Here is a 24,016-nt window from a genome sequence, read left to right on the forward strand (position 1 = left end):
TAAAAACAAGCGCATGAATTTTGGAATTTAGTTAAACATTGAGGTTTTTTAAATTCAGGTTTGTTTTGTTAACTAAAATAATTAAATGAAATATATTAAAAAATTAAATTGACTGTCAGCCAGCCTTCCTGTTTGTTCATAATCTGGAAAAGAAAAACAAGCTTTCCTGCTTTTTCAGGTCCCAAACGATTTCTCAATTTGGAATGAATTAGTCCAAAGGAAGAAAATATTCTTTCTATATCGGTAGAAGATTAAAGATTAAAAGTGAGATTATCACTTCAACAGTCTCTGAATACAAATGCGTAAGTAATAGAATAATAGACTTTAAGGTGAGAAGGGACCATTATGATCATCTAGTCTGACCTCCTGCACAACGCAGGCCACAGAATCTCACCCACCCACTCCTGTAACAAACCTCTAACCTATGTCTGAGCTACTGAAGTCCTCAAATCGTGGCTTAAAGACTTCAAGGTGCAGAGAATCCTCCAGCAAGTAACCCATGCCCCACGCTGCAGAGGAAGGCAAAAAACCCCCAGGGCCTGTGCCAATCTGCCCTGGAGGAAAATTCCTTCCAAACCCCAAATATGGAAGTCAGCTAAACCCTGAGCATGTGGGCAAGACTCACTAGCCGGACACCCAGGAAAGAATTCTCTGTAGTAACTCGGATCCCACCCCATCTGACATCCCGTCACAGGCCATTGGGCATATCTACCGCTAATAGTTGATGATCAATTAATTGCCAAAATTAGGCTATCCCATCATATCCTATCTCTTCCATAAACTTATCAAGCTTAGTCTTGAAGCCAGATATGTCTTTTGCCCCCACTGCTTCCCTTGGAGGGCTGTTCCAGAACTTCACTCCTCTGATGGTTAAAAACCTTCATCTAATTTCAAGTCTAAACTTCCTGATCGCCAGTTCATATTGATTTTGTTCTTGTGTCCACATTGGTACTGAGCTTAAATAATTCTTCTCCCTCTGTGGTATTTACCCCTCTGCTATATTTATAGAGAGCAATCATCTCTCCCCTCAGCTTTCTTTTGGTTAGGCTAAACAAGAGAAGCTGTTGGAGTCTCCTTTCATAAAACAGGTTTTCCATTCCTCAGATCATCCTAGTAGCCTTTCTCTGTACCTGTTCCAGTTTGAATTCATCTTTCTTAAACATGGGAGACTAGAACTGCACACAGTATTCCAGATGAGGTCTCACCAGTGCCTTGTATAATGGTACTAACACCTCCTTATCTCTACTGGAAATACCTCGTCTGATGTATCCCAAGACCACATTAGCTTTTTCTCATGGCCATATCGCATTGGCTGCTCATCGTACTCCTGTGATCAACCAATATTCCAAGGTCCTTCTCTGTTACTTCCAAGTGATGCGTCCCCAGTTTATAACAAAAATTCTTATTAATCCTTAAAGGCATGACTTTGCACTTTTCACTATTAAATTTCATCCTATTACTGTTACTCCAGTTTGCAAGGTCATCCAGATCTTCCTGTATGATATCCTGGTCTTTCTTTGAATTGGCAATACCTTCCAGCTTTGTGTTATCCGCAAACTTTATTATCACATTCCTGGTTTTTATGCCAAGGTCAGTAATAAAAAGATTGGTTTCAAAACCGATCCCTGAGGAACTCCACTAGTAACCTCCTTCCAGCTGACAGGTCACCTTTCAGTGTGACCCATTGTAGTCTCCTGTTTTACCGGTTCCTTATCCACCTTTCTATTTTCATATAGATCCCAATCTTTTCCAATTTAACTAATAATTCCCTATGTGAAACAGTATCAATTGCCTTACTGAAATCGAGGTAAATTAGATCCACTGCATTTCCTTTGTCTAAAAAAATCTGTTACCTTCTCAAAGAAGATCAGGTTGGTTTGGCATGATCTACCTTTTGTAAAACCATCTTGTATTTTGTCCCAATTACCATTGACCTCAGTGTCCTTAACTACTTTCTCCTTCAGATTTTTTTCCAAGACCTTGCATAGTACAGATGTCAAACTAACAGGCCTGTAATTGCCCGGATCACTTTTTTTTCCCTTTCTTAAAAATAGGAACTATGTTAGCAATTCTCCAGACATATGGTACAACCCCTGAGTTTATAGATTCATTAAAAAAATTTTGCTAATGGGCTTGCAATTTCTTGTGCCAGTTCCTTTAATATTCTTGGATTAAGATTATCTGCCCCCCCCCCAATTTAGTCCCATTAAGCTGTTCAAGTTTGGCTTCTACCTCGGATGTGGTAATATCTACCTCCATATCCTCCTTCCTATTTGTCATCCTACCATTATCCCTCAGCTCCTCATTAAAGACTGAGGCAAAGTATTTGTTTAGATATTGGGCCATGCCTAGATTATCCTTAACCTCCACTCCATCCTCAGTGTTTAGCGGCCCCACTTCTTTCTTTGTTTTCTTCTTATTTATATGGCTGGTGTGACTTTCTTTAACCATCATCAGCAAACATATATTTCTTGAATGGTTCACCCTTAGCTCTGAAGTTTATTATAGTTGACATTATGGAGGGATGATTGCTGGATGTCCATGTCCTAGCCAGCTCCTCTTCTTCAGCAGTTCAGGTTTGACCCTGGTACTGAGTATTGAGAATAATTGCGAGAAAATGATCTGGAGATGGTGCTTGTCCTGTTGGTTTTTTTAATGCTTGTAATTTAACTCTGTCATTGCATAGTTCTCTTTTTTAAGCTCTCACTCAGTTCCTTCCAAATTTCAACAGCATCAGCAATAAAACAGCTATTTTCCTGTGTTTTGTTCAAGACTACAGAAATAGGCTTCAGGGTACTCAGCATGTGTTCAACATTTCTCTTAATCCCAATGTTTGGCTGTGACAGTGCCATCTGTTTTTTCATGTTTTTGTTCACAAACTGTCATTAACTGTCATCAGTTCTTGATATAGTGCTCAAAACAGTCCACTACTGAGTTCCATCGCACGTCTTGTGGGAGAGGTAGCTTGGTTCCTCCCACTTTTTTCAGAGCAGCTGCTGCAAAGTGGTTGTTACGGAAGTATTTTGCAATTTCAATAACATTAGCCTTTATTTCTGGAACACTGAAGTCTTTGGCTAGGAGGTGCATCAAATGAGCACTGCAACCATATGTTGTTAGCTTGGGACTCTCTTCTAAATAAGTTCTTCTCATCTTGGATACATTTGCAGCATTGTCTGTGACCAGGCTGCGTACTAGACATTTGAATTTTTTCCCCACAGTTTGTTATAGCTTTTCTTGCTGCTACTTGTAAGTATTCTGCTGTGTGCGCATTTCCTAATGTACCAATTGTTTCTGTAAATAAGACATTCCTTTCTTCTGTTGTCAGACAATCACAACAGGATCGTTGTGGACATTGCTCCACCCATCAAGACTCAGGTTAACAATTTTACCCTCTAGACCTTTTGCACACTGCTCAATTTCTTTCATACACTTTATCCAGCAATTTGCCTGCGACATCTGCTCTGTTGTATGGACTGTGTCCTGGTCTTTATGACTGAACTATGTTAATGAAGTGTGGGTTCTCAGTCATACCGAAAGAAGAGTTCGTTGCATAAACAAACGGTGATTTTTTTCATCAATTACCTCTTTTTGTAATCTGCTGGTTCTTATAACAAATGTATCTATGGTTGTTTCTGGATGATGGAAATTTTTTTTCCTTTTTGCTACAAGTGATATACTGTGGCTATGTGACATACATGATGTGACTGAAACACTATCGTTGGCAGATAATTCTGAAACTATAGAAAATGATGGTGATCTGAAGGTGGATAGTCTTCAGAATCCTGAAGCTTGAGGATAGATTCTCCTAAACAAAATAAGTCAATGCAGTTAGTTGTTTATTACCATACTGCTCATTTAGTATTACTCATTGCATTCACTGACGCTCAGTACTACTTTAAAGGTGAAATTGTAAAAGGAAGATCTGCCTATTTCAGCTATTTTTTTATCACAACTGCATCTAAAATGATAGTACCATAGAGTAACAACTATATTTTTTTGCTCAAACATGAGAATGCAAGAATAGTCCAGAAGGAAGATAGGCAGTCTTTAAGAAAGAAGCATAAAATAAAAAACTTTACCAACCTGAAGATCCTTCATGTTTCTTTCATAAGCTTCCTCCTGAGAAATGATGTTTCATTCAGGCAACCAGGCCTTGCATTTCTTTGTGGCACTGTTTGCATTTTGCACGCATGCCTGTCTCTCCTACAGGTAGAGGAACTTGATTAAAACATTCCCAAACTGGGTCTCTCTTACAGCCTGCTCCCATTGTAGGTTTTCCCTTCTAGTGAGAGAATGGTGTGGTCAGTGATGAGCTGCCAAAATCTTAACAACGGGTTCCCTCCTCACCCCACGAGGGCGTCGTTGCCCAATCCCGCCCCCCGGGACTCCTGCCCCATCCAACCCCCCTGCATTCCTTGATGCCGCCGCCTCCCTCCCTCCCCCAGGATCCCTGCCCCATCCACCCCACTCCCCTGTTGGCCCCCAGAACCGGGCAGGAGGGTCTCGTGGGACACCGTAGTGGGTGCCCACCGAACCCCTAAGAGCCAGAGGCACCTGCCGGGGGGCGAGGTGGGGAGTGCTAGAGGCGCTTACTTAGCGCAGCTCCCAGGAAGCATCCGGCAGGTCCCTCTGGCTTCTAGGGGCGGGAAATCATAGCTGGGGGGGGAGCAGGGGGAGCAGCTGCTCCCCCACTGATCACATCAAAAGTGGCGCCTTAGGCGCTGACTCCGTGGGTACTCCGGGGCTGGAGCACCCACGGGGAAAATTTGGTGGATGCAGAGCACCCACTGGCAGCTCTCCGCCCCATGCCCGGCCCCAGCTCACCTCCTCCACCCTGCTTCTCTACCCCCCCGCCCCCGGCTTCCCGCAAATCAGCTGTTTGGCAGGAAGCCGGGGAGGGCTGAGAAGCAGGCGGCTGTTTCCTGCTCAGGCTGAGGGTAGCGGAGGTGAGCTGGGACGGGAGCGGTTACCTGCTGCGGTGCGGGCAGCTCTCCTCATGCCCCCCTACCCCAGCTCACCTCCGCCGGGGGGGGGGAACGGGACAGAGAAGCAGAGCGGGGCAGCGTGTTCAGGGGAGGAAGCAGAGGCGAGCTGGGGCTGGGGAACTGCTGGTGGGTGCTCTGTACCCACCAGTTTTTTCCTCTTGTTGCTCCATGGCTGGAGCACCCATGGAGTCGGCGCCTAAGGCGCCACTTTTGGCCAGTTACATTTGGAAGACCTTTTGGAACCGGTTGTCCCTCGCGGAACAATTGTTGTATGTTAAATTTAACAACTGGTTCCAGCTCACCACTGGGTATGGTAGATCTCAAATCAATGAAGGCTACACTCAGAAAGACCAAGACTTCTCAAATATGCTGCTCAACCGGTTTCACTTTTGTTTCTGCTGCCTGTCCCTCCCTTCTCACATTTATCTCTAGACTTCTTCTCCTTGTCCAGATCTGTTCGGTCCCCAGCAATCTTCTGTTCATTGAACTTTCTGAAACTTTGCACTTTTAGAGAGAGGTAAGGGATTGACTCTGTACACAACTTTGCAGAGGGACAATAGGGTTGAGGTCTGTTATTTCTCATCATCCATCCATCCATCCATTTAAAAACATTTTTGCTGTTAACAAGCATGTTACCTCTGGGGGGAGACATCCACAGTTTGAGAACTGCAAAACTAAGCATCTCTGATGGTATCTTCTAGACTGAGCACTGAGTCCCATTGGGTAGATAGAAAGATTAACTTAAATCTATACAGGAGCCCGTGGAAGCCCAGAAGATTGGGTTCCTAATCCATGAACTATTGGAACTCATTTACAAAACTTTTCTTAAACATTACATTAATATATTGTCTCATACTACAGAATTAGAATTTATAATCCCTATTCTATGATGAGATATCTTTGGGCTATCATGTATCTTAATTAAAACTATCTTTAGGTAGGTTTTTTCCTCAAAAAGCATTTTATCAAAAATATCAGAGTTAAATAAAAAAATTTGAATTTTTAATTTTTTTAAATTGATTGATTTTTATCCACCCTGGTGGCCAAATGGACCTGAACTAGTAGTCTGCAACTGTGCATATTTCAGATTGCGTAGTGCTCCAAGCCTACAACTCCGCACTATTGTTTATTTTATATATATATATATATCTAAAAGGAAAAATAGAGACAAGGTGGGAGTGGTAACATCTTTTATTGGACCAACTTCTGTTGATGAGAGACAAACTTCAGTGCTTACATAGAGCTCTTCTTCAGGTTGACCTGTTACTACTTGGACTGATTTTTCAGAGCTCAAAATTCATAATTTTAATTCAGATGATTTAAAATAAAGGATGGTCTGTTTTGCTTAAAAGGCAATTTACTTCAATTTTTAAAAGTCTTTACAGTTCACTCGAAAATGCCCAGATGATTTTATTTTTTTAAAATGCCCATCCTAATGTCTTGAAATGATCCAGTGTGATAGGTTTTCCTGTTTAAAAATAGAGAAGTATTTCTTTAGGTACCAGTGCTGCAGTTTGTCATCCGAACCCTGTGCCCTTGCTGAGTTCCACTGATTTTAATGGGGCTCTGCATGGGTACAGGGATCTACCCACATAGTCAGGAGCAGAATCAGGGCCTTAGTGATAAACCTTCTAAATCCAGAAGTTTTGCCAGATTTATAGAGAAGAAATAAAATAAAATAAAAGTTACAAAAAGAGGAAGCACCTTCAGAGGGGAATTTTTTAATTTTATGTCTGAGAGAAACTGAAAATAGGCTCATACCTTTTTATTTTAATCAGGGCAAGTAGGATCAATTTGGACATAAAGTTGCAAATGGAATAATGGTGTAATAAATGTATGCTTTCAGACATTAGAATACTTTGTATTCCATCTGACATCCATTTTGAGATTAAAGACTAAATGTAGCATTATTAATTTCTGATAACTTTCTAAGAGTGACTTAGGAATTTGCAGGAATACTGTGAAATTTTCTTATTTGAAATTTTTTTGTCAAATCAGGTTATTTATTATTGAAACTATGTAGTGTAGGCTAATGTATCCTGATCAGATGCCTTTTAATAAATGCTATAAAGAGTATAGTATTGTTCTATGCTTTTACCAGGTAAGATTAAAAGCCAGGATTCATGGATCAGACCTTACTGTTGTCACAGAATCTCTTAGTTCGGAAACCGAATTAGATCCTGTGTACAGTAAAAAAGTATTGTGCATATTTTTCCTTTACTTGCTAATACAAATTTTCATAGTTGCTGGCCTAACATTTAATATTAGAGTCCCAACTTCTGACATGTAAGAGTTAAAATTCAAGGTGAGATTTTAAATGCTTGTAGACTCATCTGAAATATTAGATAGTTTAGTGTTTATAGATATGAGAATACCGTGTTAAAGTATCCTTAATTTTTCTTTAAAAACAGATTTAATGGGACCATATGTAGGGGTTCCCAGATAATCTCCATACAAGAATATTAAAGGAACTGGTACATGAATTTGCAAGTGCAATAGCAAGGGTTTTTAATGTATCTGTAAACTTGGTGGGTTGTACCCTGTGTTTGGAAAATTGCAAATATAGCACCTATATTTAAGAAAGGGGGGGGTGCGGGGAAGTGATCCAGGAAAGTGCAGGTCCATTGGTTTGACCTCAATTGTATGCAAGGTCTTAAAACAAATTTTGAAAGAGTAGTTAAGGACATAGAGTTTAACACTAATTGGGATAAAATTGGGTTTTATAAAAGGTAGATCGTGCCAGACCAACCTGATCTCTTTCTTTGAGAAGATAACTGATACTATTTTAGACAAGGGAAATGCAGTAGATCTAATCTACCTGGATTTCAGTAAAGCATTTGTTACAGTTCAATGTGGGAAATTATTGGTTAAATTGGAGAAGATGGGGATTAATGTGAGAGTTGAAAGGTGGGTAAGGAACTGGTTAAAGGGGAGACTCTAACTGCTCATGCTGGAATGTGAACTGTAAGATTGGAGGGAGGTTATTATGGAGTTCCTCAAGGATTGGTCTTGGGACTGATCTTCTTTAACGTTTTCCTTAATGACCTTGGAACAAAAAGTGAGTGTGTGCTAATAAAATTTGTGGATGACAACAAAGTTGGGAGATATTGCCAATATAGAGGAGGATCAGAGTATCGGACAAGGAAATTTGGACAACCTTGAAAACTGGAGCAGTGGAAATGGGATGAAATTTAATAGTATAAAGTGCAAGGTCATGCATTTAAGGACTAAAAAAAATCTTTTTGTTGTAAGCTGGGGACATATCAGTTGGAAGAGACAGACGAGAAAGACCTGGGTGCATTGGTCAATCACAGGATGCCTATGAGCAGCCTGTGTGATGTAGCCATGAAAAAGGCTAATGCAATCCTCAGATGTATCAGAGAAGATATTTCCAGTAGAGCTAGGGAAGTGTTATTACCATTATACAAGGCACTGGCGAGACCTTATCTGGAAATGTGTGCAATTCTAGTCTCCCATGTTTAAGGAAGATGTACTCAAACTGGAACAGGTGCAGAGAATGGCTACTAGGATGACCGGAAGAATGGAGAACCTACCTTATGGACGGAGATTTGAGGAACTTGGCTAACAGAATGAAAGATGAAGAGAGAGAGGATTGTGCTCTAGAAATATATCAGAGGGATAAATACCAGGGAGGGAGAGGAGTTATTTACATTAAGGGCTAATGTTGGCACAAGAACAAATGGCTATAAGTTAGCCATCAGTAAATTTTGGCTTGAAATTAGATGAAGGTTTCTAACCATCAGAGGAGTGAAGTTCTGGAACAGCCTTCTAAGCGGAGTAATGGGGATCAAAAAACCTTACTTTTTTCAGTATTGAGCTTGATAAGCTTGTGGAGGGGGATGGTATGATGTGATTGCTACACTGGCATTTGGCGCATCCATGACTGCTAATAGTAAATATCTGCAACGGCTGGAGATGGGACGTTAGAGGGTAACTGAGTAACTACAGAGAATTCTTTCCCAGGTGTGTGTCTGGTGGGTCTTGCTTACGTGCTCAGGATCTCATTGCTATATTTGGGTCAGGAAGAAATTTCCTCCCAGGTCAGATTGACAGAGAACATGGGAGGTTTTTGCCTTCCTCTGCAGCTTGGGGCAGAGGTCACTTGCTGGCTTGAAGCAGAGTAAACAGTGGATTCTTGTAACTTGAGGTCTTTAAATCAAGATTTGAGGACTTCAGTAACTCAGCCCAAGGTTATAGGCCTACTGCAGGAGTGGGTGGGTGAGGTTCTGTAACTTGTGATGTTCAGAAGGTCAGACTAGATGATCGTGATGGTCCCTTCTGGCCTTTAAAATGAGTGAGTGTGTGTGTGTGAGAAATCATATTTTGAGACATTTTATTTTCTTTTTTCCTTGCAGCACAGAGATACTCCTGAAAATAACCCAGATACACCATTTGATTTCACACCTGAAAACTATAAGGTATGGAGAAAAGGGCATGTTAAGTATCCAAATCTGAATCTTAAATAAGTGTTGTAAACAATTTTTTTTTTAAACTAGAGAATAGAAGCAATAGTAAACCACTACCCAGAGGGACATAGATCAGCTGCTGTGATGCCGGTACTAGATCTGGCCCAGAGACAGAATGGATGGTTGCCCATATCAGCGATGAACAAGGTACTTAATCTGTTTGGTTTTTTTTAAGCATTATTGTTACAATTTTTTTTAGCTAAATCTTAGCTTTACTAATAAGATGAGAAAATTATAATTTCGATACTAAAATAAGCTAATTCAAGGATTTAAATTTGGCACAGGATCATGAGAATCCCAGGCCAATTTCATTTTAGAAATTTCCCTGTAGGAGAATCCTGCCCCTGGGAATATTTCTGCATGTGATGCTTGCCTAATACTAGAAACTCCATAAGTATCAGCAGAACAAAACTTAAGTGAAATTTATTCAGACTTGCTGTGATCTTTAATGAAGAAGGTTGAAGCAGAGGTGTGGGACTGTTCACTGCTGATGGGAAAGGAAAGAGGGACAAAGTTCTGGTTAGACTCCCTTTCTTCAGTTAGGAGGAGAGAATCCCATGTGTGCTGCTGAATGTAATACTTTATCTGGAGGAGGTGAGAGAAACTGTGCTGTAGACCAGCATTTCTCAGATGGGTCCACAGACCACTGGGGGAGGTCTGTGAGGGTACTCCAGGAGCTCTGCAGGTCCTGCTGATCAACTCCTTCCCCTCCCCAGTGCCTCCTGCATGCCAGGGAACAGCTGTTCAGTGGTGTGCAGGAGGTGCTAGGAGGGAGGGAGAGGAGCAGGGAGGGGGCAGAAAGAGGCAGGGGTGGAGCGGGGTGGGTAGACGTGGGACAGAGGTGTGGGGCCTTGGGGGAAGGGGTGGAGGCGAGGGTCATAAGGGTTTGGGGAAAAAAATTTTTTAAATAAAAATGAGGGTCCTCAGGTTGCTAAAGTTTGAGAACCGCAGCTCTAGACTATGTCTACACTATGAGCTAGGGGTATGATTATCTTGCTTATGTTCCCATACTCATGCTAGCTCTTCTTGAGCAGCACAGGTATAAATAGCAGTGTAGCCACAGTAGCATGGGTAGTGGCAGTGGAGGCCTGCCTGAGCCATGGTGAGTACATACCCACCACTTACAGGTGAGTTTTCACTGTGTACAAATGTGTAAATACAGCTATAGACAAAGATTCTCACTCCTGTGCGCGAGAGGCTGGGGCAAGCAGGGTTCTGTCAGAACCCTGTCTGCTTTCTGTTGGACCTTTGTCCAAATAGAACTGTTTCTGTGGAACATTTCAATGAAGTTGGCGTTCTCCAGTGAAAAAATGTTCCTTTGGCAAATTTCTGACCGGTCTAATATTAATTATGTTCTTCTGAGAACTCTGAGGAGCAGTGTTGGTTGTATTTAACCATCTTTCCCAGCACAGCTTCAGCTGAAGTAATGTAACGGAAATGGAGACATTTTCTTCATAAATAACCCAGAATTTTGCTGGGAATAATCTAGTTGTTTCAACTCCTGTCTCCTTATATGCCCCTCTAAGAGGTAAAAAACCACTTTCCAAAATGTCTCCAGGAGAGGAGTCATTTCAGGAAAAAAAACCCAAAAAACGGTATTATGGCTTTGATAGGTGATGACCATATCGCTTTAGTAGTTTTTACAGTTTTCTCAGTCATGTTTGCCAGATGAAGTGACACTAAGCTGTTTTTGTGCATGGAAGTCCTATAAGTCCTTTCCGACTTAGTTGATCATTTGTAGCATCCAGTTTAAAATGAGCTTTGCTGTAATGCAGAGGCTCGGAAACAATATCATTCAATGATACAGTAATTTGTACTCTGACCTAGTTCTCCAGTGTTTTCAATTTTCATTCCAGCAAAGAATTATTTTTGATGTTGTCATGCTGCCTGCAGTGGCTCACGACTGTGAGTGCCGACCTCAGTGCAGACTGTCAAGAAGCAGGGCAGAAACTCCAAACTGGCTGTACACCTTCTATAATTAATTTCACCAACCTAGTAACAAGTTTAAGCTCCTTTAAGCGCAGTCACAGTCATACCTTGGAGTCACGGACTGTCCCCTATGGCATTCCTATCTATCTTGCCACCCAAGCAAGCTTGACTTTGTGATAGTTGTTTTACACCAAAAATCACATCAATATTCAGGTTACTTCTAGTCCCAAAGACTGACTGGTCACTTACCCCAGGTCAATTTGCACCTTAGATCTCACACCAAAGACAATGCTTATAGCCAGTTCTGTAACAAACTAACTAAAGGTTTAGGAAAAAGAAGTGAGTTATTTACAATGTTAAAGCAGGTGTGCATACGCATACAAATGAGTTAGATTTTGAAAGATAATAGAATCTGCTTATTATAGAACTTCCTATCTTTTATAGCTAACCCAGGCAAAACAGCTGGGGTCCCCTTGCTTATGCTTAGAAATCCTCTACCGTCAGAATGCAAGCAGCATAGAAATAGTAAATTCTTTCACAGGCATTTTTATTCTCTTCCCCAGTGTTCAAGCTATGATGGGATGAGGGCTTTGGCATGCCCTCTTCAGGGCTCTGAGGGAAGCAGTTAACAGTCTTTTGTCCACAATGGCTTGTCTGATGTCTATCGACCTTTTTTTGGGGAGAAGATGACACATCTTCATAGGTGCAAACCAGTATTTCACACTTGGTGAGATTTCTTTCCTGACTGGATTTGCAGTTTCAGAGCAAACATTTTTAGTTACAGAACAAATACTTAATTATTACCTTATAGCATGGGTTACAGATATTATAAATGAGATTAACACATGCAGCAATTTACAAATATTTAATGAAATCTAAACACTAAATGCATCTTTACAAGTCTAATACCTGTTTTAGCAATATTAACAGAAAGGTGCGTCAGACTAGTGTCTTGCTATGCACTGTTCAGTGAGGCTTGGGGCCTGGGCAGGAGCTGGCACCTGGTCTGCCAGCATCACAGATGTAATTTTGTTTGTTTGGATATATCTTAAGTATTTTCTTTGAGAATCTGCTGTTGGTACATCTAAATCAGAGTAGGCCTGGTTACTGCTGATGAGACGGTTTAATAGCTTAGAAACATGAACTATATAAATTTCAGCCTATCACTTGTCAAAGGTCTGAGAGTCACAGTGGTGATCTGTTTTGGCTATCTTCAGAACAAATGAATGCAGAAGTAATTTTTGTATTTTTTCAGTGTGTACACTACTACAGTGTTGTGAACCAGAATTAATGTAATTAGTGCTTTTGAAAATATTGCATTCAGCTGATATTGTTCTAATTCCCTAAAAAAATTTCTTCCCCATCCTATAGGTTGCTGAAGTTTTACAGATGCCTCCCATGAGAGTATATGAAGTAGCAACTTTCTATACAATGTATAATCGGAAGCCTGTGGGAAAATACCATATTCAGATCTGCACAACTACACCGTGTATGCTGAGAGATTCTGATGGTATATTAGAGGCTATTCAGAAGAAGCTTGGTATGATGCAAATGATATGTTTTCTATAACTATGTGTGTTTTTATAGGCTTACAATATTTAACATTTCACCTATCCAACAAAAACTTTCTAAACAAGGAATCGATATGGTGGTGACAGTACAAAGAGAAAATACACTTAAATTCATAAATGAACTCGTTGAAGTCTAAATTTGAAAAACTTTAGACTTGAAATAAAAAGAATAAGTATATTTAACAGCAGAATAAGATATAAGGGTGATGGTTGGGGAAAACTATTGCCTAGGAGTGCCCATTGATGTTTTTATAGGCAATTTGTCAGATAATAAATCTGTCCTTTTTGAAGTTAAAATGTGAGTTTTGGGGACCTGAGAACATTCAGATTATCCCATCCCTTTGAGGGTGAGGCATGTTCTCTTGTGTCAGTATCCTCAAACAATTGGAAGGGGGTCTCATCAAGTTTTTTTTAATGTAGGAGAGCATTTATTTTCTCTAATGTAGCTGTGCACCATATTTTTTTTTCTCCAGTAATGATTGAATATACCTGAAATCAAGGACTGGTGTTGAAGGCAAGCCCTTGCTCAAAGTTCTGAGTAAAAATAACTGTTTCCAACTTTAATAGGGATTTAAATGTGTTGATATGAGCCTTTATTTTTTTTTCAAGCAATGTATCTTAGAGCAAGACTACCAGACATACAACAGTGAACTCAGCTAGTCAGGTTCCCTTCAGCATTCCTTAGATGCATATCTACACATGGTTCAGTGTGTGGGGAAGAGACATTTGCTATATGAGTGTGTTACTAATCTTTGTTTAATTTAAATGGAATAATGGGAATGTAATTTTTAAATCCCTAATAGTAAAGTAAATTGAGTAATTCCTGCCTGTATATGAGAGGCAGTGACGTTCCCCCTCCACCTTTTTTTTTTTTTTTTTTTTTTTTTTGGGTTTGTTTGGCAGGAGGGGAGGGAGAAGAAGGCAGCAGAAAGGAATATCAAGTCACGGGTTTGTGTCACAGGCTGTGCTGCTTAGAGGAAGCTGTTGGTACAAATCACTATAATTAAGGCAGTAAACAGTTTATTATAACCTTTTATTATGCACGCAGATTTCCATGCTTGGTTTCTGTCCAAAGGTGAATTTTTTTTAAAGTTTGAACAAAATCCTGATATCAGTTTTAAAGGAGAGTAAAAATGTTTTTTTCCAGTGTTAAAATTTTTTAAGTTCAGATTTTTTTGATGGCTAAAGTTTTAAAATCGTGACAACATAGTACTCATTGAGAACTAATGCCTTTTCTTGGTTTTGGAGGGAGTCGGGGAAGAGGGGGAACTAAAAAGTTATTTGGGAAAAAACACTTCTAAATATGCTCCATGGGCATTTGCTAAGAATTTTAGCAGAGCCTAAAGAAGCCCCAAGCATTTGTGACCTCACAGTGCACATTCTCCCTCCATAGTCTGACAGGAACTGGACTGCCACTTTCATGCTTTCAGTGGGAAAACTGATATGAGAGAGATTGTAAATGTCTTGCTTTAACACCCAGCTCAAGTCTCTAAAATAATTGCCTTAACATTAAGGCCAAGAAAAAAACTGAAGCTGTGTAAAACATTTTTGTTCCTCAGTTTTAGGATGCTTGCAATATTTCCTGCATTCTACAATATTCCATAAATTCTAAGCCTTCATGAAAAGTTGGGGGGGTTTCTGTAGCAAAGATAAGTACCCCCAAAATGTAAGAGAGAGAACTCTACCACCAAAATAAAATGGCAGGAAAAGGGGTGAAATCAACACTCCATGCTGTGAACTTCAGTCTAATGGGGACCATTTTAATCGTGGTGCTATTAAGCACAAGTTCTTCCCCTCTTAATTGTTTTAAACAAGTAAATGGAATTAAAAATATCTACAATGATTTAATATTAAGGTTGCACAGATAAAATAATAAAATCAGGAAATCACTGAAATGATTGTCTAACATTGTTATTGTAATGGTTTGCATTTGTATATTACACTTCTCAAACACTGCTATGTATATTACTTACTAGAAATTACACTACAAATGCCAGCAACTAAATAGCTGGTAAAAAGGGTAGCCAGTGCAGCCAGACGGGCTCCCCGATCAAACAATCAAAACTGCTATGTCTTGCAAAGTGTCCTGAAGGTAACTCCCACTAAAAACCTTTGGCTTGTTAAGTCAGGGAGGAAGGGTCAAAGGCTGTCCAGTTGGATAGTCTGTCTCTGGTATACCAATAAAATAAAAACAGGATCTTATTAAAGGGGAAAAGGCAAAATGCCACATTTATTGTGAATACAGAAAGAATCAGTTATAGCTATAACATTCCATTCAATTCCATATTTATTCACACATTCATTCATACACACGGGCACACACAGGTTCTGCAAGGTTGTTATCATAGTTATCAGCCTTAGAGTTGCTCATGCCAAGTCACTGGCCAGGTGGCCTGGACATGAGGAGGGAGCAGGGCCTTGTCAGATGCTCATCTGATGCTCCTGGAAGTTGGTTTGCAGAATCGGACTCCAAAGTTCTCACTTTCTAGAGTACATTATTATAGGAATTTCTTCCTATGCCAGTCTATGGGAATTGCTTCATCATGCTGTTGCTGAATCATCAGCACATGGCACATTCCTGACGGCTCCCTGCTGCCAGATGTTATCTTGTTCTTTGATTCTCCCATTCTTGAGGCTGTTGGGTGGATTCCAGTCTGCCCTCCGGGGTTCCTCTAGTTATTTCCACTTGACGCCTTCTTCAGCCGATGGACACTGGATTCTTAGGCTGGCACCTACCTGATCATTCAGTTATTATCCACACCAAGCATCCATCCACATACATCCTCTATCTCTATTTTAATCACAATTGTTGACAAAGCGAGATGAATACAACAAAAGGGCGGGGAGTCTCTGGGTGCTGTTTCTGTTGTTACAGAGTATTGCTTTGAGTCTCTCTGTGTGTGAGTAGCTGTTGTTACAAAGAATTGCTTTGAGAACAGACTCTGTCTTAGAATGTACTAACAGCTTGCAAGTTTTACACATGGAGGGAGAGAAACAGTACCAAAAATCAAGAGACTCTTAATTAGTAATACCCTGGAATTTAAACTATGGGGAATCCAACTCATTTGTGATTTTAATACAGAACTTCTTTAATATGATCCAACATCTCTAGCCACAAGTGATCATATCTAAGAACTTGCAGCTCAAGAATCTCAACCAATCGTTGGTGTCAGTTTAAAATATAGGCAGTTTTTAAGATACGCAGATCCCAAATAATGAAGGACTTCATAGGTCAAAACCAATAACCTGAATTTCACCAGGAAACAAGTTAGAAGCCAGTGCAATCTCCTGGAGTACACTTGAATTCTTCCAGTTGTTTTGCCTTATAATATATGTGATACTTTTGCATATGTACACAAAATATCATGAATGCTTCTTGATAAATAATAAAACATTTGACAGGCTTGCTATAATGTCCTTTAATATATGCTATATGCTTTTAGTAGTGTAGCTGAATTTAACATAACTGCTACACAGACTGTTTTTGTTATCTTGGTATAAAATATAATCTTTGTAATACTTTTGGATCTTTAGTATTTAAAAAATTAGTTCCTTAAATATTGACACAGAATCTACCTGGCTGATATAATTGTGTGGATCTGACATTAAGATGACATTTCTTGTTTGCAGCCTGTTATCAAAATGGAATTTGTTGGAATAAAATATGGTTTGCAGTGCTCTTTGTAGTTCCCTGTGAGCCACATGAAAAAGTATTTCATGAAGCTGTTCCAGGGAGTATAGTTTTGAAATGAAGTACATTTCACTGCTACAGCTGTCCTTACAGAAATTAACCACATTCACAAAATCGTGATCTCTTTGGTTTCTTCCCAGCTGCTGCTCTTCATCTAATTTTGTTTGCATAGTTTCATTGTAATAATTATTAACCCATTGATAATTTATGCCCAATACTGATCCTCTTTAAATCAACGACAGTATTCTAATTGACCTAGCACTGGTCATGCATATCAACAGCACTTCTTATGGTATTAAAGTTAAGCTCATGGACAACTCTTAGCAGGATTGGGGCCTTAATGCCTGAATCTGCAAGGTTCTGACCATCATGGCCTGTGCTAAGCATGCTTAGCCCTGCTCTGTTCCTTCAGTGGGTATTGAGAGCACTCAGCACCATGCATAGTTAGTCCCTAGAATGGGAGCAGGAGCAGGCCCTTACATATTAGAGCTGCTGTAAAATGTGTATATATATATTCCTTTTTAAGTAACTTCTCCTATTGCATTGCTTCCTAAAAATAGAATAGGTAGTTCTACAATTAATCAATAATACCTATAATTGGTTTATAAAATATTTTTATGAAATAGGAAGCAAGTCTGTAAATCAGTTTTTAAAATGTATCTGAGGGGTTTCAGTTTATGAAGCTTTTTTTACTTAATGGGAAGCATCTTGGAGCTGTTTAAGTGTTGATATTAGGAAAACTGTCCAAATCATGTAAAAGTAAGATACAAATGTTTTACAACATGAAGTGAAATAAAAGCAATAGATTAGCTGAGAAATATTTAAGATTTTTCTTTAAATGTATTAAATAATCACCACTTACCCTAATATTCCTTATTACTGTAGGTATACAAGTTGGGGAAACAACACCTGATAAACTTTTCACACTGGTAGAAGTCGAATGTTTAGGTGCTTGCGTAAACGCACCGATGGTACAAATAAATGATAATTATTATGTAAGTATTTCATTCTGTTTGAAAAGTACAATGTTTTGTTTAACTGGCATGCTAATTATTTACACTAAATTATTGTAATTGTTTTAGATTATGAAGTTCTAGTAGCTCAGTATAAGTTATTTGACTTATTAATTTGATAGTTTATATTGCTACTCTGTGGGTGGCTTATCTCTCAAAATGATATTGGAACAGGACTTCCCCAAGCTTAATTATCAATGTAAAGAGAAGCAGCTCTCATTTTGTGGGAGAGGGACAGTTCATGAGCTGGAACATCTTCTAGTGACATGATATTCTCTACATGAAAATACACATCAATGCACTGTGATATAGGTAAAGTTTCTGAGACCAGTGGAAATTTTTTTAATGTACTCATATTTTCGTAAAAGAATCATGAAGAGAGATAATTAAAATACATACAGAAATACATTTTGGGGTATCCCGGCAGTAGAACTAGGGCACTTTCATAGATACCTTTTAGTTGAAGGAGGATTTGGTTCTCTCTGGGATTATTATTATTAAAAAAATGTATATCCCTCTATCAAATCCTTTTTCAATCTTTGAAGTTTTCTGAGTGACATTCTCCTCTGTTGATTGTTTCCCTTAATTGATTACATGAATAATAATAAAAAAGGCTAGCATATTCTGGAGTGGTAGCAGCCTTAGCAAATTCAGTTTCCATTATATGAGAGAGATTTTCCTTGTTTTTTTTTTTTGCGAGCCCTCCCCTCTTCCTCTTCCCTTCCTCCCTCTCAAAATATTTTCAACATCATTATCAACATGAGTTCTCTGAACATGGTATACTTTTTCTAGCCAATTTTAAGTAAATCAGACAAGGGTTCATAAGTTATGTGACATTAAAAGTATCAAGAGTCCAAGAAGTCTTAGGTTGGTTTTTTTGTTACTAGAAAGTATAAAAGTGGAAAAGAGAAGAGAAAGAAAACAAACATTGGATTAATCTAGTTCTAGTGAAAAAGGTCAAAATGTAGGTGTTTGAACTGTAATTTAAAGTTATGAATATTTTTAAACAAGAATTTCAGAGTAGCAGTTTGACTTTGGGCTTAAAACAGGGAATCAAATGACTGCTGGAGATGTGAGTTTTTATTTATTTTAAAATGTCTCTAAGCCTTTTTCTTGCATAGATGGGCCTCGTGGAAATTGATCTGTAGGGAGGCTTGTCAGTGGTGAACAGAAGAGTTTTCTACCGTAACTGAAATTTAGAGAAACAATTTGTAAAGTAAGAAAACTAAAAAAAAAAAAAAAAACAAACCCCCAAACCCCCTTTCCTCCCCACGCAAATCTGTATGGATATGTCATATTTAAAAAATTGATATGACACTTTAGACAGTCCTAGTTTGAGAACAGCAACTGGATGGCATTTATATTTAAGCTTATTGGATTCATGAAGTCAAGATTCAGCGCACAATAAATTTCTGCACCTTACAGTCAAATTTTAAGTTAATGTTGAAGTAAGAATTTCAGATAGTCACAGCCCCAATATGCCAATCTTTGTTAGGTTTCTTAGGAGCTCAGCTGGAAGCTAACCAGTGTTCTGATGACTTTGCAGAGTTATTAGTTCAGATACTGTGCCCCAGCGTACCCATCAGCACACACTCCTACACAGATAAGATGTGCAAGAGTAGGGTACTCCTGGGCATCATGTTGGTGATGCACTTTCCAAACAGAGATGATGACGAGACTAAAGCATGATAGGGTGATGCATTTTCCCCAGATGCAGACATAAAGACAGAAAAGCCTCCAAAGGCACTCAAGCCACCAAAGTGACTTTGATCATTTGATACAGTGACAGGGGACCAGGTATTTGAGACACTGATGTGGCTCTAGGTGCTTGGAGCCCTGATCTAAGAATGTTTGCAGGAGAGGAGCCGTGCAGCTGTAGATCAGTGTTACCCAGTATGCTTTCCATAGCTTGCTGTGCAAAAAGACACTTGAAGAGTCGTAAGCCTGGTGCAGTGTGCATTGTATGTGATGAAGGGAGCTAATCACTCATTCCAAGCTCTTAAGAAGTCTGTGGCCTAATCTAGTATGCTTTCTAAGACACTTTTATGGAAGAATGCATAGAAAAGTACTAGCCCAGTGGTTCCCAAACTTGTTCCGCTGCTTGTGCAGGGAAAGCTCCTGGTAGGCCGGGCCGGTTTGTTTACCTGCTGCGTCTGCAGGTTCGGCCAATTGCGGCTCCCAGTGGCCACGGTTCGCTGCTCCAGGCCAATGGGAACTGCTAGAAGTGGCGCGGGCCGAGGGAAGTACTGGCTGCTACATTTACTAATACGATCCTCGTTTTAATTGTACTAAACTGTTGGCTTCAGTATCTGTCAGTAAATGAGTTCCATTGGCTAATTATGCATTGTGTGATAAAAGGAAAAAATGTTAAATTTGCTGTCTTTCAGCTTCATTGTCTCCTTGTTTTTATATTATGAGAAAAGGTGATGAGAGAAGTGCCTAGTCTTTCTCTAAACCATTCATTGTTTTGTAGACCTTTATCATGAGTTTCAGGCTTTTCATTCTACGTATCTAAGATCTTTCCATGCATAGCCATTCTCATTGCCCATCTCTAAATACCCTCTATTTCTGTTGCGTCCTCTTTGAGATAGGGTGACCAGAAAGCAACCCAGTATTCTAGTTGAAGATGTATTATTGACATAACATAGTGGTGTTTTCCATCCCATTCCTTATGAATGCTAACATTCTCTGCTTTTTTGACCATTGTTGAACACTGAGAGGTCTGTTACCGTACATCTATCAACGTTGAATTTCATCTGTCATTGTGATGCCTATCCCAGCTAGCTTTGCGAAGGTCCTGCTGAAGTTTGTCGAAGTCTTTTCTGGTCTTGACTAACCTAAATAATTGTGTGGTCTACACATTTTGCAACCTCATGGCTCAGTCCCTTTTCCAGATCATTAATATGTTATAAAACACTGGTAAGATGGAACCTTGTAACACCCCAGTATTAACATTTTTAACTTGAAAGTGCATTATTTATTCCTAGTTTCCTGTCTCTTAACCAGTTTCTAATCCATGACAGTACTTTGCCTTTCATCACATGATTTAGTTTTCTTAACAGCCTTTTGTGACTGCAGTTTAATGAATATCTTTGTCTGGTATCATTTTTGCACCTGGTTCTCTTCATAAAGCTTCCATCAGTTGCTTTGAACATTACTGCCTGACTCTTCCTTTTGCATGACTAATTATGGGTCAAAAGAATGAAACTGGTAGAATCACTTGCAGCTGAATATACCTGAAAAAATATTAGGCCACTGTGGGAAACCCACAACCTTGCCTTTAAGGGGAGGGAAGGGAAGATGAAACAATATTGGGAGACAAAAAGCATAGAAATAAGACAAAGGGAATCCAGATATGATTGTAAGGCGGGCTTCAAAATTTCTTTTAAACATTTTTTTCTTATGCAGATACACTGGCTGTGTTTTTGTGATACTCACCAACTTATAGTTCTGAACTGTGCAGTCATGTGATTAGTGTAGCCAATAGCAGTCCAGGATTTAAACCTATTAGTGATCTTAGCTAATGTCTTTTTCAAAAACAAGTGTGATAATTTGAGAATCTGTTAAGAGCTCTGAACTGAATATACAAGCCTACATTAAGTCTACAAATTGTCAAGACAGAATCATGAAATTCATAAACACATTCCTTTAACAATTTCAGTTCGGACTGTGTTGCAGTGTAGTTTGCTGCAATTCTAAACTTTGCAAATTTAGACTGTATGGTTGCTTCCAATTACCAGTAAAAACCAAAGTAATAAACAGAAAATGTTCTTAGCTGTTGAGTGAAATGTTTTTAAATAACAATATTTCAAACTGGAACATTAAAAAAAAATCAAGATGCAAATAAGAATATTAACAGTGCACTTTATTTTTAGAATTGGCCTTCCATTTTGCATCTACAGTTTTGTTGGCACAGTGGAAGTCATTTAGATGTCTATGCAATTGCAGTTATAAATCAGATAGACATGAGTTGCAGCCTGTGACAGGGCAAGCTCCGCAGAAACCACTCTGACTCCACTGGTTGTGTATCCACACCGTGCTGTTCATTTATGTTCCCTCCACCAACAACTTTACAGTCCTATGTAGTGACCCCTCTGCGTTTGACCCTTCCCCCAGATCATGAGAGGAGCAGAGGACTCCTTTCTCTGAGACCTCTGTGAAACAGCTCAGTGAGCCCTGTTGCTTTCTCTTTCCACTTCCTGTGTCCATGTTATGAGTCTTGAGGTGATGGGCTAATTGGCTCTTTAGCTCACCCAGCCCTGTCAACCTGATTATCTCATCAGCCATCTCTGGCTGAGCTAATTGGTGTCAAAATGATCAGAGTGCTGGTTCACCTAGCTCCCAGCACTGTCATATACTCACCCACCTTGCTTTCCTCACAACCTCCCCTCTTTAGAGGAGTCACAAAACTCTGTGCTCGCTCTGGCCCCCCAGAGAGCCTCAACCTGCAGTCACATAACTGTTTCTGCCCACAGGTCTTCTCACTGTGAACCTGTTGCTGCCCCCTTCTTCTCCATAACTAGGGATCCTAGTTCTCCTAGCCCCACAAATTGGTGCCGGGGTGGGTCTCCCCTCTGTGCTGGTGGCAAGGGTTCCTGGGAGACTCCAACTCTTGTCAACAAACTAGGGTTACTCTCTCCCCCTCCCCCAGTCTTGTCCTGGACTACTTTTTTCTGCCCTCCCTTTCATTAGGGAGGTCGTATTTTCCTCCTTGCTTGTTTCCTTTGATCTAGGGTTTTCTGATTCTCCCCTCTCATGCCTCATTTCCTGGTGTCCTTGCTTCCTGCTGCAAGGGATCCCAGACCCCTGTTCTTGTAATAAGGGAAGTGGCTCCAATATGTTCCTATAATGACTTCATGAGGCAGTCCACCTGCCACCCCTACTTCCATTTAAATTTCTCTTTAACCTTTAAGGGTATCTCCACCATTAACCAGAGTCTCCTTGCCTTGTGGATGCATTTGAACTGTAAACTTCCACCTGACAACATCCTGTTGGGTTTCACCAAATCCTTCTGGACCATCGAGCATCCTGAGGCAGTGTCCGCCAGTCCCTTCTGGTGTCTCCTCCACACTTTTACAGGGATGATTGTTCTTCTTCTGCCCATCCTCTAGTTGTAGTCCACATGCAGAATTCTGCAAACTCACATTCCGTGACAAGGCAATCTTGCTTTATGTGCCCCAGAAGCCCACCCTGGTAGCAAAGCACTCCATGGTTACCTGAAGGAGTTCCGCTTGTCTCCCTTTTTTCCTCAGTTGCCCATGCTAAGATTGAGGAAGCTCTGGAGAAATTTTTCCAATATTACGGCTGCTGCTGTTTTCCTCCACACCTTGAATATCTGGCCTTAGCCAGCAGGGAGCCCAGTCAGTTAACTTTTGCAGAAAGGCTAAGCGCCATACTCCATAAGAGTACCTAGTGTCACAAAATCTGTATTGTTCTGCCAAAGGCCTACCCTGTCCAGGATAACTGCCTTTACCACATCGTAGTTGTAGGCCTGCTCCTTGCACAGGGCCATATAGGCAGCCTAGGCTTCCCGTGATAAATACGGTGCCACCCAGAAGACCCATGATAGCTTATCCCATCTGGCTCCTATTGCTACTCTCTCAGAAATCACTGAAAATGTGTCAGGGTCATCCACTAGGTCCATCTTGCACAGGGTAACCCCCAGGAACAACTACTGTTCACTGTCACAGGATTCATCAGGTTCTGTGTTGCAGGCCGTTCAGCTGCTCAGCCTGCTATGCAGCTAGGGACGGCTTTTCCATTTGATGGGATTGCTGGAATGAGTGCATGGTCTCTTGTTTCTCGTTACAGAGTAACAGCCGTGTTAGTCTGTATTCGCAAAAAGAAAAGGAGTACTTGTGGCACCTTAGAGACTAACCAATTTATTTGAGCATAAGCTTTCGTGAGCTACAGCTCACTTCATCGAGAAAGCTTATGCTCAAATAAATTGGTTAGTCTCTAAGGTGCCACAAGTACTCCTTTTCTTTTTGTTTCTCGTTAGTTGCTTTACCAACCATTGCAGACTCTCCTCCATTGCTGTGATCCAAATCCTTGCACTGGCTCCCCGTCTGATCCTCTGCCACCACGGATGGGGGAATCACAAACTCTGATAAGCGCCCACATATAACAGGGCATTCTCTGCTCCTGCCTTCTAATACCACAGAAACCATGCCAACTTCACTGGTGGTGTATTCACACCATGCCGTTTATGTTCCCTTCACCAACACCTCTATAGCCCCGTGCAGCAGCGCAGTTTACAGTGCGGTTCCCTGTGCTCTTGGCCCTTTCCTCAGGGCTTGAGAGATTTCTGAGACACTGAACTCACCAAGTCCTGTCCTTG

At 40.2% G+C, this 24,016-nt stretch overlaps 1 protein-coding gene and 2 long non-coding RNA genes across 4 annotated transcripts in view; 1 reads left to right on the plus strand and 2 right to left on the minus strand.

Moving 5' to 3' along the window:
• Positions 1–24,016, plus strand: part of NDUFV2 (NADH:ubiquinone oxidoreductase core subunit V2) — a 43,588-nt gene that overhangs the window by 16,496 nt on the left and 3,076 nt on the right. Inside the window, exons 3-6 of the mRNA XM_073331599.1 lie at positions 9,362–9,424; positions 9,503–9,619; positions 12,773–12,941; positions 17,549–17,658. Of these exons, the coding sequence (XP_073187700.1) occupies positions 9,362–9,424; positions 9,503–9,619; positions 12,773–12,941; positions 17,549–17,658 (459 nt within the window). The remainder of the gene's footprint in view (positions 1–9,361; positions 9,425–9,502; positions 9,620–12,772; positions 12,942–17,548; positions 17,659–24,016) is intronic.
• LOC140906837 (uncharacterized) overlaps positions 1–24,016 on the minus strand; it is a 45,347-nt gene that overhangs the window by 6,575 nt on the left and 14,756 nt on the right. Inside the window, exon 3 of one of the 2 annotated variants that reach the window (XR_012157261.1) lies at positions 15,172–18,559. The exons of the other annotated variant lie outside the window; for it this stretch is intronic. This is a non-coding gene — a long non-coding RNA (uncharacterized lncRNA). Of the gene's footprint in view, positions 1–15,171; positions 18,560–24,016 lie in introns of those variants that run through there. 2 annotated transcript variants of the gene reach the window in all.
• On the minus strand, positions 1,981–4,201 carry LOC140906839 (uncharacterized). Its single transcript, XR_012157265.1, has 2 exons — positions 4,084–4,201; positions 1,981–3,805 (listed from the first exon to the last, which is right to left on the minus strand). It is a non-coding gene; the product is annotated as an uncharacterized lncRNA (long non-coding RNA).

Source organism: Lepidochelys kempii, chromosome 2 (assembly GCF_965140265.1).
Source record: "Lepidochelys kempii isolate rLepKem1 chromosome 2, rLepKem1.hap2, whole genome shotgun sequence".
Classification (NCBI taxonomy): domain Eukaryota; kingdom Metazoa; phylum Chordata; order Testudines; family Cheloniidae; genus Lepidochelys; species Lepidochelys kempii.